The sequence below is a fragment of the Hydra vulgaris genome, chromosome 10 (assembly GCF_038396675.1).
Source record: "Hydra vulgaris chromosome 10, alternate assembly HydraT2T_AEP".
Classification (NCBI taxonomy): Eukaryota; Metazoa; Cnidaria; class Hydrozoa; order Anthoathecata; family Hydridae; genus Hydra; species Hydra vulgaris.
The window spans coordinates 22,031,897-22,047,727 of NC_088929.1; the positions used below are offsets into that span (position 1 = coordinate 22,031,897).

The following is a 15,831-nucleotide window of genomic DNA, read 5'->3' on the forward strand; positions in this document are numbered from 1 at the left end:
ATATTGACATAGATAGCAACTAATTTCAGTTCTTTAGCAAAATAAGTGGCAAAACCCTTGATTTGAATATCTAGTACATTGGAGCAAAATAAACCATATTTTTTTCATTGCACAAATATTTTTTGTATTACATTTTATGGATAGTAAAAAATATTTTACACCATAATAATTTTGCATATCATTAATCATATTCTTTGTAAGTTTACATTTTCCACCTAACGGAGTTAGGTGAAAAAAATAAGTTGGTTCAGTCAGACATTTTATAACATAATCTTACCTATAAGATAAACTAAATAAGATATATAAGAGAGACATTTATAAAAAAAAACTTTCATAATTTGAACTAAACCAACATAATTTTCCAACTAACGGAGTTCATTTGTAACTTTTGATTAAATTACGTTTTATTTTACACATGCGCAACTCACTCTCATTTTCTTCAACCATCAAAAATATATATTTTTAGTGTTTCGTGAAAAAAAATACCAGTTTTGGATTAAAAAAAAAAAAAATTTAGTGTTAAGTTTATTTAGTTTATTTAGTTTATTTTGCAAATGCTATAGACTTCATTTTAGAAACAATTCCATTTTCTTAGCTCCTTCAAGAGTATTTTCGAGTTTTTATACAACTAAATAACATGCCAGAAAAAAACTTTAAGAGATTGCAGTAGTAGTAGAGAGAGTTTTAAGCAACTAAGAAATGTTTAGATTATTTTTAATTAAACAAGAAAGAAAATCAGTCCAACGTTAATGGTTTTCTTTCAGAAGTGAGCTGTAAATTGACGTCAGTTTTTTTAATGTATTTATAACCGTTTGTATTTAGCTAACTCAGTATTTGCGGTTATAAGAAAATTATAGACTGTTCAAGACCATCTACTGGACCTAATATTTTGTTGTTTAAAAGATTCCATAGAGCATGGCAGTCGATGGTTCATGACAGAACTGCGGATGGTATGTCAGATAAAAAAATAATGACAATTTTCAACAACAACAAAGTGATGATGAAAGAAATTGAGAAAACAACAAAGTGATGAAAGAAAACACACGATAAAATGTGGAATTTGCTGTGTCACGTTTGCAAAAGGAGAGTCAGCCTCGTGATGACCATAGAGAACTCCTTAAATTATCACTAATCTATATGGGACAAATCCCACTTTGAGGCATCCATCTGGTGGCACCTGAAGCAATGAAATATGCCAAAACTATCTATTTCTTGAAGATTTTCCACCACTGGTCCTAATTTTGAATGACTGATTGTGAGACAAATGTAGTTCGTTTGTTTCACATATTCATCTGTTTTGAATACACAAAACATCCAGTCATGGTTTACAGCATCTCACACCATTCAAGCTCCACTTAATAATCTTAAGTTCTGAGAAAGGTTAGAATTGTATAAATCAATCAATTCAACAGTTGAAAATGTGGCAATGAAGGCATTTTGTTGTCATATATGGTTGAAGAACTAATTGCCTTTCATTTTTTTGATGAACGAACATGTGCAGCTAACAAGGCTTAAATGATTCAGGCAATGAAAATGTTGGTGTTAAAAATCATCCTAAATGACGATAGATCAAGGGAAACAATATTGTATTACTAAACTCTGTGAACATTGTTACCCAAAATATCATGAAGTTCTTTGTAACCCATCATGCATCGCATCAGGCTGGCTGAAAAATGATACTAAAATAAAAATAATGATAAGAAAATGGAGTTTTTTTTCAATCATTAAAAACATTATACACACAAAAAACAAAAACAAAACAAAAAACTTGATTTTTATTTGTATTAGGATTTACCTATTGATTCGTTTGCTTTCAAAAAAACCTCAAAAAAAACTTTCATCTGTCTGTGTGGTTTCATCATCTGTCTGTGTGGTTTACCAAGTACACTATATCAGGATGTAGCATACTGTTTCAGTATAAAGTTGATACTAATGCACTAAATACTCAAAAACTTTGAGTTTCCTCAATTCATCAGTATTAGTTGTACTAACTAAATCTTGTTAATAGCCCATAGACATTAGGCCTTTTCTCTTGGGAATATGTTCTATAAATTTTGTGATAATGGATGACTTGCTTTCTTGCAGTCAACTCACAAACAAAAATACACTCTACCCTAATTCTGCTATTAACTCTTCACAACAATTTCTTGTTTGTATTTTCTCTTGGGAGTAAGTATGGTTGTCAAATTTGTTGAGTTTATTTAGATTCAGAAATCTGAATGTGTGACAAAACTTCACAAAGAAGATGATTTTAATACGGCCAGGGGTGTGGAGTCGTACTAAAAAAGTACCAACTCCAACTTCAATCGTTGAAATTTTCAGAGTACGACTCCGACTCCAACTCCAAAGCAAAATTTTTGAAAAAAGTCATTAAATTCTTTAAAAATTATTACTGTATGATTTAAAAATACTTTTTTTCGTCAAATATATGAAAAATTCTTGAAAGGTTAAATATTTTGTACATGCGCACAGTGGGCTAATTTTCAAAAAAGCTGGCCAAAAGTCAAAAAAAAAAATCACTATTGTGATTTTATTATTTTGAAACTACATAAACAAAGCCCTGTTGCATTTTATTGTATAAGAAAAAATTGTATAAATTTTAAAGTTACCTAAATCTACGCAGTTAAACATCTGTTATTAAAAACACTTAATAGGCATTTATAAAAAAAAAAAAATGTGGTCAAATAAGTATCGTTTACAAAAAAGTTATTTATCGTTACTAAAAAACTAACTATGGACGATACTATTCAAGGTATTTATATAATATTTTAGTAAAAAGTTTTATATTATTTCTCTAAATTTTATGCGAAAAGTGCGAACAAAAAAGTACAGAATAAAGTTTATTTATTTTCTTTAACCTATTTTTCAAGCATTGAAAAAGTAGTGAACCCACGAGATTCCGCTTAGTTATAATTTGGATGTTGTTCATAAAAGTGTATTCTAAAGATTGATTAAAAGAAAAGGCACCTATATTTGCCTATTAATTGATTAACTTATATTGTGTAGTGCTAGTCGTGTTTTTTAGTAAACAAAATGGCGGTGTTTTGTTTTCTTTACAAAATCAGTCAAATTGTATATAGATATAGTTATTATGTTTCTTGAGAAACTGATTTTGTTAAGTGCAATAAAACTACAAAAAAATTAGTAGCACACATGAATGAGATTTTGACAAAGTTAGAGTGTAGGGGGAAGGGGGAGACAAACCCCCTCGGTTACGACGTCTTTTTTACCTCAGCTACGACGATTTTTGTATAGTTTTATTGAATTTTACAAAATCAGTTTCTCAAAAAACATAATAACTATATCTATATACAATCATATGATTAACAGTATATTTTACCTTTCTCTTATATATCGAATTTATGTAATATAATATATTATCGATTACTTTTTACTTTATTTTTAATTAGTTTAGTAAAGTTATAATTTTTTTATGATTTTTTCAATTATTATATTTTCAATTAATATCTAAGGTTCACAAAAAGATCATTTGCAAATTCCTCGAATTGAAATTTTTGAAATTTTAAAAAACGAGTTATCTTCAGATCTAGATGACCAGCTTAATATTTTGCAATCACAGTTGTGTCGAAGAAGAAAAATTTGTTTCCAATTTTCAACAGATGATAAAAAGAAACTAAAAAATGTATTGACAAAATTAAAAATAAAATGGAAAAGTAGTAACCGAACAAAAAAAATATTTTTGAAGACACATGACACTTGGTTAAAAGCCTCAACAAATATTTGTGTAAGTTATTTAATGCTTATCTCTATTAAAGTTTTAAACTTTTTTATATTTACTAAACATTTAAATAATTTCAGATTGTTCAAGCACGAAATAAAGAGAGAAAAAGCCATAGTGCAATGGGTCGACCACCTTTGAATTTTGATGAAGCTAGTGAACGAACGAAACGGCGAAAAACAGAGGAAATGCGTTCGACATTTAGTTCATCCGAGTTAGCATTTGCTTCTCAGATGAGTCTTCGGGCTTCAGGAGTATGCAATGCCGGAGTTACAGTTAAAGATTTACCTTCCACAATTCAACACCGAGTCGCAAACTATATAGAGAGCCTTAAATTGTCCCAAATTTCAGAAACATCTGAACTATGTGCTGAAACAGCTCTTTCTATACTAATAGAAGCAAAGCTTTCTAAACATCAATATTGCATTATAAGAAGTGCTGCAATTGCGAATAGCTCTTCTTTTTTACCATCTTACGAAAAACTTAAAGAAGCCAAGAAAATGTGTTACCCTGAAGATATAACGGTAACTGAAATAAGCGCCGAAGTAAAACTGCAATCTTTATTAAACCACACTTGTTTAAGAATTATAAAAACTCAACAAAATCTAATTGACTCCTTGAATGTAAATATTTTATCAAATTTTATTTTAATTCTTAAGTGGGGGTTTGATGGCAGTTCCGGTCATAGCGAATATAAACAGAGATTTGCCGATGGAAGAAACTCAGATGCAAATGTTTTTCTGACTTCACTTGTACCATTACAACTTTTGTGTACAAATTCAGTTTTAGGTCAAGATATTATTCTATAGAAAAATAGGACACCCTCATCTACTCGATTTTGCCGACCTATCAGACTTCAATTTCTTCACGAAAATGTCCATACAAGCATTAATGAAAAAGACTATATTGAAGATAAAATTAAATCACTGGTTCCTCTCATCATTGTTCAACATGAAATAGAAATTAAAATACATTATAAATTGGTTATGACAATGATTGACGGAAAAGTTTGCAATGCAATAACATTGACAAAATCAACAATGCGGTGTTATTTGTGTTCTGCTACTTCGAGGCAATTCAATAATATCAATTTCGTTAAAGAAATAAAAGTTGACGAATCAAAATTGGAATACGGTTTATCAACGTTGCACGCATGGATTCGCTTTTTTGAATGTTTTTTGCATCTTGGGTATAAACTTGGAATAAAAAAATGGCAAGCACGTTCTGACATTGAAAAAAGTATAATATTACAACAAAAATTGTTAATCCAGAATGCTTTTAAGCTGCAGCTAGGGTTAATAGTTGATCGACCGAAACCATGATGCGGTAATACAAATGACGGAAATACAGCTCGATTTTTTAAAAACTCACAAGTGTCTGCTGATATTCTAGGAGTGGATTTATAACTAATAAATCGGTTTCATGTAATTTTACAGGTATTATCTAGTGGCTTTCCAATAGACGCAGACAAACTCGATAACTATTCTACCGAAACTGCACTACTTTTTGTTGAAAAGTATCCTTGGTACAACATGCCTACAACAGTACACAAAGTACTTATTCATGGAGCCTTAATAACAAAAACAGCAATACTACCCATAGGACAACTATCTGAGGATGCACAGGAATCGAGAAACAAAGACTTAAAAAAATATCGCGAAGATTTCTCCAGGAAAATTTCCAGAAAAAATACAATGCATGACGTTTTTTGCAGACTTCTGGTTTCGTCAGATCCTGCAATATCTTCACTTTTAAAATCTCATGCAAAAGTTAGCAGATCTTTGTCTTCTCAAGCTTAACAAATGTTATTACCTCCGTAGATTAACGAAAACTCTGAAACTCATTCGTCTGTGATTGAGTTTATCAACAATATTTCAACAATAAATGATTCAGATGACAGTGGTGATTTATTTTAAAGTAATATAAATGAAACAATTATGATAAATGATGCAAATGAAAGTTTTCCTTGTTTTCCTTGAACAAATAAATAAGTAGAATAAATAATGAATTTTTCAATTTATTTTTTTTAACATTGCGGCATAATAATACAGTCATAATACATTATATATCGGTATTATATATAATGTTTATATATGTAATGTAAATAATACATTAGTCTATTGAACTCAAATGTCGAATTAGAACTAATTGGTTAAACACGAAAGCCCAAAGGCATTTCTAATGATTAATGTTTTTAAAACACCGCCATTTTGGATCTACCATTATTGAATTTTGGTACACTTATGTCAAATTCAAAGTTGGGGATTCAAAAAAATGCTTTACAGAAATTTTCCATTAATTATAATCATTTTTTGGCTTTTGGCCAGGTTTTTTGAAATTCCGCCCACTGTGATGTGTGTGCAATACCGAGAAGTTTTATTATTGGAGTCGGAGTCGCGATTTTGTTTAGCGACTCCGACTCCAGAGCCTTGCACTGTTTTTGTATGTAGAGACCGTTTATTAAGGTTTGAGTAAACATGCTTCACCATTAACAGCTTATTAGTATATTGTCACCTGAGAGAAAACAAGACTATTGATGTCGCCCAAGAGAAAACGAGGCTTAGTGGAGTAATGGCTTAGGAAAGCTTAGAAGCCTTCGAAAATTAATATCTTCTCTCGTTAACCAAGGTTTAATTAAATGTGTATTCATTTTAGGACTTCCAGATTAGGCAAAAAACAACGGCAAGTTCCATACTTAACATCACCGATGTTTCAGGTTGCAAAAAAAAAAGTAAAAAAATAAGATTACGTTATAAAGACGCATCGCTCATTTATGGGTCATGATCAAAATATCTGGCCTTTAACAAGTAGCGCGGAAATGCTGTTTCTTTGGATATCTTTTTGAAAAGGAAACACATGTCCTTCCAATTTATTTGGTAGTTTTCTCCAGATTGTATACTTCCTTTTCTTACCACAATAACTGATAAATAGATTTCCAATTTGTAATAAGTTATGTCAATTGCAAAGTGATACCAACTATTTTCTTTAGAATTTTTACCCTCTCATCAAATCGGCGTAGGGTTCACTGATTGACATCTTAGTTTTGTATAACCAATTCTCCGTTGTTGTTGAAAATATTTTCTTCCAAGTAGGTCTATTTCATTAGATGAATCATCCAATTAACCCCAAAGTGATGTTAACTAATGAGACCTTGAGTACTACAGCAGAATAGGTTATATTCATTTAATAAGGCTTATCTTAGTCTTTAATGAGTTTCAGAACAACAACCATCTTATCAAGTCAGTTATAATATATGCAAAAAAAGGTTCTTAAATTTTTTTTCACCTGTATATATCTAGGTGGTGTTTTGTCAATTATAATTATGAGTAATGGAAGTATATTTATTTTATAATGATGTAAAAAATTGATTTTAATATGTTGTTGTGAAAATACAAAAAAAAAACTATTTATATATATTTACTCCAAAGAAAACTTTACATACATTTTACAATGTACAAACAGCTCGTAAATGACTTGTAAATTTCGATTCTGGACGAGGTATTCAATATACGTAAAACAATGAGCTTGCAGAAAGTCTGCAGTCATATTTTACAACTTTATTATGAGGACTTAGAATGTGGCGTAAGGTTAATAAATAAACTCACAAGTGATCTCATCAATTTAACACCATATTTGGTAATGTGTATTTATTTGTCTGCTTAAGTAAAACAGTTAGCAAAGCTTGAAAAAAATTCGGTACACCAGAATGTGCAGACAATGCTCAATTTTGTCTCATGATGAATAAATTTTTTGTCTTATTTATCATGTTTTAGAAAAATAAAGTCATTTAAGATTTAAAAGCAATTCTAAAACCATTTTAATCTGTTAATTATGCGTGTTTGGAATGGCTCAACAGTTTTCTTTTATATTTTAAGAAACGGAAAGAGTCTAGTGACTATTGAAATGATAAAAATTATACGGCTGATGCTAAGAAAAATATGTTTATTTTTTGCATGTAAAGGCGAGTTTCCACTCATCCGTTTTTCAACGGGAAAGGGAAAGGAAAGGAAAAAATAATCACGTGAGCATGCGTAATAAAGTTTTTTATTTGTCCAAAGGAAAACTGCGCATGCTCACGTGATTATTTTTCCGTTCGCTTTCCCCTTCCCGTAGAAAAACGGATGAGTGGAAACTCACCTTAAAGGGGCTATTCATTAAATATGTCAACAATTTTTTGACAATTTTTACTCCCCCTTGTAAATAACTTTTTCTCCCCCTTGTAAATAACTTGTCAAACTTTTAGAGAAACCCCCTATAAAATTACGTCAATATTTGATTACCACTCCCCACACTCCTTCCTCAAAAAAACATTTAATCAACTTTCAACTAATGAACACATTTCAAATGAATATAACCATTTATATTTGAAAAGCTTGCTTTGAACATTTAGTAAATAAAAGTAAAAAATCAAGAAAATATTTTATAAACTTTTAACTTATGCACGTATTTTCAATTTATAAATATAACGGCTTAGCCGCCTTAAAAAACTTATGGGTCCCTGACGAAAATGTCCGCGCGGAATATAAGGGTCCCTTAAGGGCTAGCCCAAAAGCGACCAAAAAAAAAACCACGAATTACCACTCAAAAGATGAGTAGTATAGCGTGATTTTTTTTTATAAAATATATAAAATATTTTTTGAATTTACTTATTACTACGATTCATATTACATAAACTGTCATATATTACATATTATTTACATAGTAATGCTATTCAAAATACAAGATATCAGTATTTATTTAAAGAGGTCTTTTGCTTCTTTTATCGAGGAGCGTTATCACCTTCGTTGTCCTCTTCACTTCTCTCGTCACTGTCTGAATCTTTCGCGTCAATCGAGACTGCTGTTTTCTCACATCGCCGCAGCCGACCACCAGAGCAATCTCTGACGATATTGAAAAATTGTGCAACTTTTAACTCAATTTCTTTTTTCGTGATGCCGGGGAAAAAGTGAACAGTTAAAGCTATAAATACATCATACTAAAATAATTACTTAATAGTTGCTATTTATTTAAGAGACTGTTACATATAATCACATCGACGATATAAACATGCGTATAAATTTAAGTAAATTGTTAATAACAATAGATGAAAATTTTTCATTACTTCATTTTATTGTTTCAAACAGTGATTGTAAGTGCAGTGGGTTACTCACAAGACTGTTATTTAAAATTTAATATCAATATTTTTTATATATTAAAATTATTCAAAGTAGCCCTAAATTTCACTCTCTGTTAAGCAGATTTTCCAGGTGATCAAAAAACTTAAGTTTGCCAAAATAAACAGTTTATAGCAACTTAGAATATTATATATATACAAATATATATATATATATATATATATATATATATATATATATATATATATATATATATATATATATATATATATATATATATATATATATATATATATATATATATATATATACAGACTCAAACCTCTTTTTGTGCGGTAGATACGGACCGCATAAAAGAAAACGCATTTAAAAAAATCACATAAAACTTAAGGAGTACCTATAAAAAATAGTTTTCGAAACAATATAAAAATCACATAAATCTTCAGGAGTACCTATATAATACACTGTGGACCAGAGTGACCGCCAGGTTAAGTTGTTCCCCAGGTCTGATTTTTCTTTTTCAATAGTTGGGTATACATTAGTAGACACCATTTATGACATTAAAAACTTCTGAGTGATTGGACAAAGTCAAAAAAAATTTGCTCAAAAATATTTATTTTTAGCCATAAAAATCTTAATAAATTAGGTGAAAACTCGGTTGAAAGTCCGCGAAATTATTAAATTGTATATACAATGGCGTACTGTTTACATAAAACGTGTGCTGTTTGTCTTACACAGTTCGGGAAAAAGTCATCTAAAATTCAAAAGATCACTCCAGCAATTGAAACAAAGATAAAAACTTTCGTCTGGAGTCAGTATAGTTTAGATGTAACCAACTATCCCAAGGTTATTTGTAACAATTGCCACAGAAACCTCTATGATCTCGACAAGAACAAGGTGGAGTACCTAGGGAACTGAATAGTGAAGATATCCAAGGTAAAATTCATGTTAATCTGTTTTTTTATGTATAATAATTATTATTAATTTCTAGTTAATACTTTGTTATATTTACAATCACACAGTTTCTTAACTAAAAATATAGAACAGATTTTTTTTTTAATACATGTTATTACAACATTTACTTAGTACGTGTTATTAATACATATACATGTATTAAAAAATAATACATGTGTTATTAAAAAAACTTTCAGTTTTTCTATTGTATGCGTAGACTTAAAATGTATATAACTTTATATATTATATATACAGCACGATAAGTATATGTATATACATATACTTAGTTTAAGTATGACATGCATGGAAGTATTTGAGTATAATATGTATGTATGTAGACTACATACATACTACATACATACTACATATATACTACATTGTAGTATATAAATATTAGTTATACAAAACATGTATATAAGGTTGTATAAGATAAACAACTAATTACTATTTATTTATTAACTATTTATTTACTGTTTACAGTGTAAGCTTAAAATTTAATTATATAGTATATATAGTTAAACTTACATAGTGTATAGTAAAATACCATTTAGTAAGCTAAAATAATATCACTTACTGATCAATATTTTTTCCATTATTTTAGATTGATAGATTGCATCTTAGAAGATCATCAAAGACATTGTTGATGAAATCAGTGCTTCTAATGATTCTGAACATGCAAAGTCTTCCAGACTATGTTCAACATGCTTTGGCTTTGTAGGTTAGAATTTTATGATTATTGTTGTTTTATTTTTTCATATATATAATGCTTCATATATATAATGCTTCACATAACAAAATTTATTGTACTTAATAAAATATTTAGTTAATTAAAAATTTTGTTCATTTGTTTTCAAACAAAAATGTTTAGTGCAAGGAGTGGCTCATATCTGTACAAAGAGCAGAGCTGTGAACAATCTCATCGAAGCGGCAGAACAGCTTGGACCTAAATATTTAGAACGGGTAGCCTCAGGCAAGTATATTAAGCTGTTCTTTAATATAAATACAAATTTAAAATTCCAAATAAAAAACATATTTTATTTATGTATGTTGCCAGGTATACTTAAGCACAAGATGGAAGCTGAAAATATTTGTAGAGGACAGAAGTTTCAGTTGGCTACTCAAGGGTCTCCTTTGAACATTGTGGTTGGAACTCCTGACAAAAAAACTGACCGAATTGAGCTGAAACAGGTGTCCTTTGGTACTGTTATGGAGTTGGTTAAATCTCTTGAGCTTTCAAAAAATCAAACAAAGAATTTTTGTTCCAAATATAGATCTAGTATGGGAACTCAAACCTGTATTGAAGCGAACATCTTTGAAAAAATTGAAGCTCTCCATAACCGTATAGATGAATTTTACACTTCTAAAGAAGTAGGTTTTATGGATGGAGAAGAAGCCATTACTAGAACATTGGTTCATGTAAAAGATACATCTACATTTATACAGCACGTCATTACAGAACGAGGAATAGATCCACATGACTCCATATTGAGAATAGCTATGGATTCAGGTCAGGGATTCCTTAAAGTTACTGTAAATGTGTTTAATCCTCTGGAAAAAACTTCTTCAGATTCAGAGCTAGATGATGCTGGAGTAAAAAGATCCTTTCTTATAGCAATTGTTGAGGGGGTTTCTGAAGCTAACGATAATCTTTGGAAGCTTATTGAGCCCCTGAATTTAAACGATGTAAAGTTTTACGTTGCATTTGATCTAAAATGTGCAAATTCAGTGTTTGGAATTAGTAGTCATGCTGGGAAATACAGTTGTTTATATTGTGAGGGATCCTGCACTCTTGAGCCTGGAATTAAACGAACACTTAGGTCATTGGATGATCATTATAACAACTTTACCCTTGACGGAAAGAAGAAGTCAAAAATGTCACACTTTAAAAATGTTACAAATCCGAGACTTTTGTACAAAGAGGAAGATCCTGAAACTCTTCTCGAAGAGTTGGTTCCTGTTCCTGAGCTCCATGTTCTAATAGGAATAGTAAATAAACTTGCAGTACTTCGAGTTAGTGTATGGCCTTTGTTTGAGAAGTGGTTACAATCAAACTACATCATGTTTCGAGGATACCAAAGCATAGGGCTTGACGGAAACAATGCAAGCAAGTTCCTGAAGTTGGTGGATATACTTGAAAGAGATATTATAAACAATGGAAAATATGACTTACTACCAATAGTAAACTGTGTTAGAAAGTTTAAGTGCCTTCAAGCAGAAGCATTTGGTATGGTAGCAGGGGATAACATCAGCACTGCTGTTCTGGAGTTTAAAAAGTCCTATGCAGATTTGATTGAATACGTGCATGCCACATTTAAGGGTATCAAGCTCAGTGTTACATGGAAAGTTCACATAGCAGTATGTCATATACTTCCTTTTCTTCATTCTACTGACTGCGGCCTAGGAGTTTACTGTGAGCAAACAGGAGAAGCTATTCATCATGAATTCAAAAAAACATGGAATAGATACAAACGAAGAGTTAACCATATAGATTATGCAAAACGACTAAAATCCAGTGTTGTCGAGTTTGCATCAAAAAACATTAAATAAACTGAATAATTATATAATTTAATTTAATGTTTATAATTTCAAGTATATATTGTAAAGTATATTATTTATAGATTTAGACTTATATTATAACTAGTTAACATAAAGCTTTTTTACTTTGTGCTTTTATTTGTATAGGATAAGTTACACCTATTTTTTAATTTTTTTTTTTTTCAATTTTTTTTAACACCCTAGAAGTTTTAAATGTTATAAATAGTGTCTTCCCAAAATGTTATAAATAGTGTCTTCCCAAAATGTTAGAAATAGTGTATACCCAACTATTGAAAAAAAAAATCAGACCTAGGGAACATTTTAATCTGGTGGTCACTCAGGTCCACAGTGATAAGTATAGCTATTTTTTGATTTTTTTGTCTCATTATTTTTTTGAAAATTCCAACACCCCAGAAGTTCTAAATGTTATAAATGGTGTCTACTAATGTATATCTAGCTATTGCAAAAAAAAAATTAGACCTGGGGAACAACTCAACCTGGCGGTCACTCTGGTCCACAGTGATAAAGTATCGCATAAAAAAGGACCGCATGAAAAGAGGTTTGAGTGTATAATACTTTTGCATGAAAAATAAATATTTTGTGGCATACATTTGACTAATTATCTGTCTGTGGAATGCTTGAAACCAATAAGAAATTAAAAAGACATTAACATAATCAAAATTATTATGCGAAAGATATACAAGTATATCACAATTTTAAAAAATTGCATTTGCCTGGATAAATGCAGGTATTTGCAAACTAGAAATCTTTAAACAAATATATAGCAATAGCACCAAAAAAATATATAGCAATAACACAAAATATCAATAATCTCAAATTATCATTAACAGCAAATTTAAAATAAGTTATGTTCTGATGCAATAAAACTAAAATAAAGCAATGTTAAATGTATTTATTTTACCTTTAAGGTTTAGAAAAAGAAAAGAAAACATACATTAATTTTATAACTTTTAGTTATTGAAGAGAAACACTAAAACAATGAAAAGCTGTATCAAAAACTTATCATTTGAAAAATTATAGCTGTTTTATCTAGCAGAATTATCTGTTTATAAAGTTACATTAATTACACTTGATGAGGTTTGGATATTTGTTTCTTTTGTACTCTAAAAATGTGTAGAAACTTGATGAATTAGTTAAAAAAATCATTTAAATAACATTGGCATAATTAGTTTTTTGTGGTGGCAGGGGCTTTAAAGCTGATTTAACAGCAGTAAACTGGGTATGCTGAGCCTAAAATATCAAAATGTTTTATGAATAAAAAATTACTAAACAAACTATCTAAACTGTTGCAATAAATAAGACATTACCATGACTCAGAACAAAAATCTGTATCAAAGTTTGAGTCTTCAGAAGCTGTATGAAGTGGATGGATTAAAAAAAATTTGGATAATTATTTTCCTTTAAAATGACATAAAAGACCTTTAAGGGTCTTTTATGTCATTTTAAGGCGGGTACTCTAAACAGTAAAGAAAATATTTTATAGACTTTTAACTTAAGCACATATTTTCAATTTATAAATACAAAGGCTTACTCTGAACAGAAAAGAGATTAAAGAGTTTTCAAAAATGTATACACATTACACTTTTAAATTATGAACATATTTCAAATTAATACAACACTTCAAAGACTCTGTTTTAATAATAACAAAGACATGTTCTAATTTCAAGCAGGCACAAGATCAAAAGTATAATATACAAAAAATGCTTTTTTAATTTATAAACATTTTTTATTTAGGGATCGTCCATAAATTATGTAACGCATAATATATTTAAAAAACAGAAGTAGGAGATATTAAGTTTTTTTACGCGGCTATTTTCATTAAACTTAATGGGGGTGGGGGTGGGGGGTATCTGTTTTTATATATAAATTAAAACTCTGCGAGGGAAAAATTTTGATCTTTTTTGTTTTGTTTATTGTAAAAGTTTGCGTTACGTTATTTGTGGACGATCCCTTACAAGTAATTCCTTAATCCTAAATTTTTTAATTGTTTTTAATTTTATAATTTTTGTTTTAGGTGCCCCAAAATGACTTAACAAATTTGTCAGAGAGCACCGCAGAAAAGATTTTAACTAGAAAGTTCACATACCAACGGCGCGAAAATGTACCCAGAGCTCATTTCGAACCCTGGATTTGTTGCTTCTAAAGCAAGCGCTCTAAAGATTTGTTGCTTCTAAAGCAAGCGCACTGGGTTATGGAATTTTAAAAATTTCACATGCTAGGAAGAGGACTTAAACCCACAAAACGACACTGATGAAGATCTTAGCATATACATCTTTCCATTGTGAGGCCAAATGCTTCTCAATTGTTATTATTGGCATTGATTCTAATTATGCAATTTCTTGTGGAACCGAAATATCAGACAAGTCAACATTTTCTTCATCTAGCTATTCTACACTTACCATCTCCCCATGTGCAATAATTGCCATAAGTTCTCTTTGTCTTTTGAAAACCATACGCATTTCGCAAATTTATTGTTGTAGGGGTGCAAGCGACACTTGACTAGGCTCAGACGTTAATTAAACGCGGTTAAACGTGTTTAATTAACATGGCTTGTTAAGCAACATAATGATGAGATAATTTACTGATCAGTTCAAACAACTACAACTGAAATGATGGAAAATATGTATTATGTGAAAGAATTTTAAATGATTTTCCGATCAAGGAAGTATATTTTCAACTTTCCCAGATATATTGAAGGAGAAAGATAGAGTTTATATTAGATACACCTCATTAGTTTGGCTTATTGGAATTGGTGGGGAAATAAATCTATTAGCAACAATAGCGAAGTGCAAGCTTCGATTCTGTTGATAACTTATATACAGTGCATAGTCACAATCCGTGAATGTGCTAATCCTTCCCACTTCAATTTTAGAAGTAATCCGATTTCACTGTGAAAGTCAATTGTTTCTAATAGTCTAGTATAATAAATAATGCATCGAAAGTTTGTATAAACCAGGGGTAGCTAACTTTTTGAGACGGTTAAGCCAAAAGTTACAGCTTGCAAACTTTTTGCTGAAGGTTTAATTTTTTTGAGGCGCAGTTGGGCTCAATTAAAGGAATAATAGAATTCAAAGAGAGTTTTTCTTCTAAAAATAGTGATTTTTTAAGACCGATGTTTAGAACAATAAGCTAAATAAATAAATTAGCTAATTGCAATATTATAATATTTAGCTTTACATAAACAGTTTTCATAAAGTTAAAGTTAACAACATAAAATTTTTTTTTCTCATCTTGTAAACTTTTACCTTATAAAAAATAATACGCTCTGCTTGGAATATAACTTTGTTCATTTTAGATAACGCAATCCTATTCCCACATAAATATACAAAAAAAGGCGCCATTAAAGTGGTTAGTTCAAATTAGATTTTACAAACTTATTTTAAAATGAGATTCCAGTGAACTTCTTAATTTTTTTTTTACTTACTCTCACTTTTTTTTAGAAAACTCTTATTTTCTTGAAATAAACAC

The 15,831-nt window shown here is 29.8% G+C and overlaps 1 protein-coding gene across 1 annotated transcript; it reads left to right on the top strand.

Moving 5' to 3' along the window:
- Positions 1–10,416: 10,416 nt before the first annotated feature.
- Positions 10,417–12,467, top strand: LOC136085842 (uncharacterized). Its single transcript, XM_065807506.1, has 3 exons — positions 10,417–10,525; positions 10,676–10,777; positions 10,862–12,467. The coding sequence occupies exon 3, from the start codon at positions 10,879–10,881 to the stop codon at positions 12,352–12,354; it is 1,476 nt and encodes a 491-aa protein (XP_065663578.1). The 5' UTR covers positions 10,417–10,525; positions 10,676–10,777; positions 10,862–10,878; the 3' UTR covers positions 12,355–12,467.
- The last annotated feature ends 3,364 nt before the right edge of the window (positions 12,468–15,831 follow it).

What these genes read in the sequence shown, in the direction of transcription:
- LOC136085842 (XM_065807506.1), top strand. Translation starts at nt 10,879, where the DNA reads ATGGAAGCTGAAAATATTTGTAGAGGACAGAAGTTTCAGTTGGCTACT.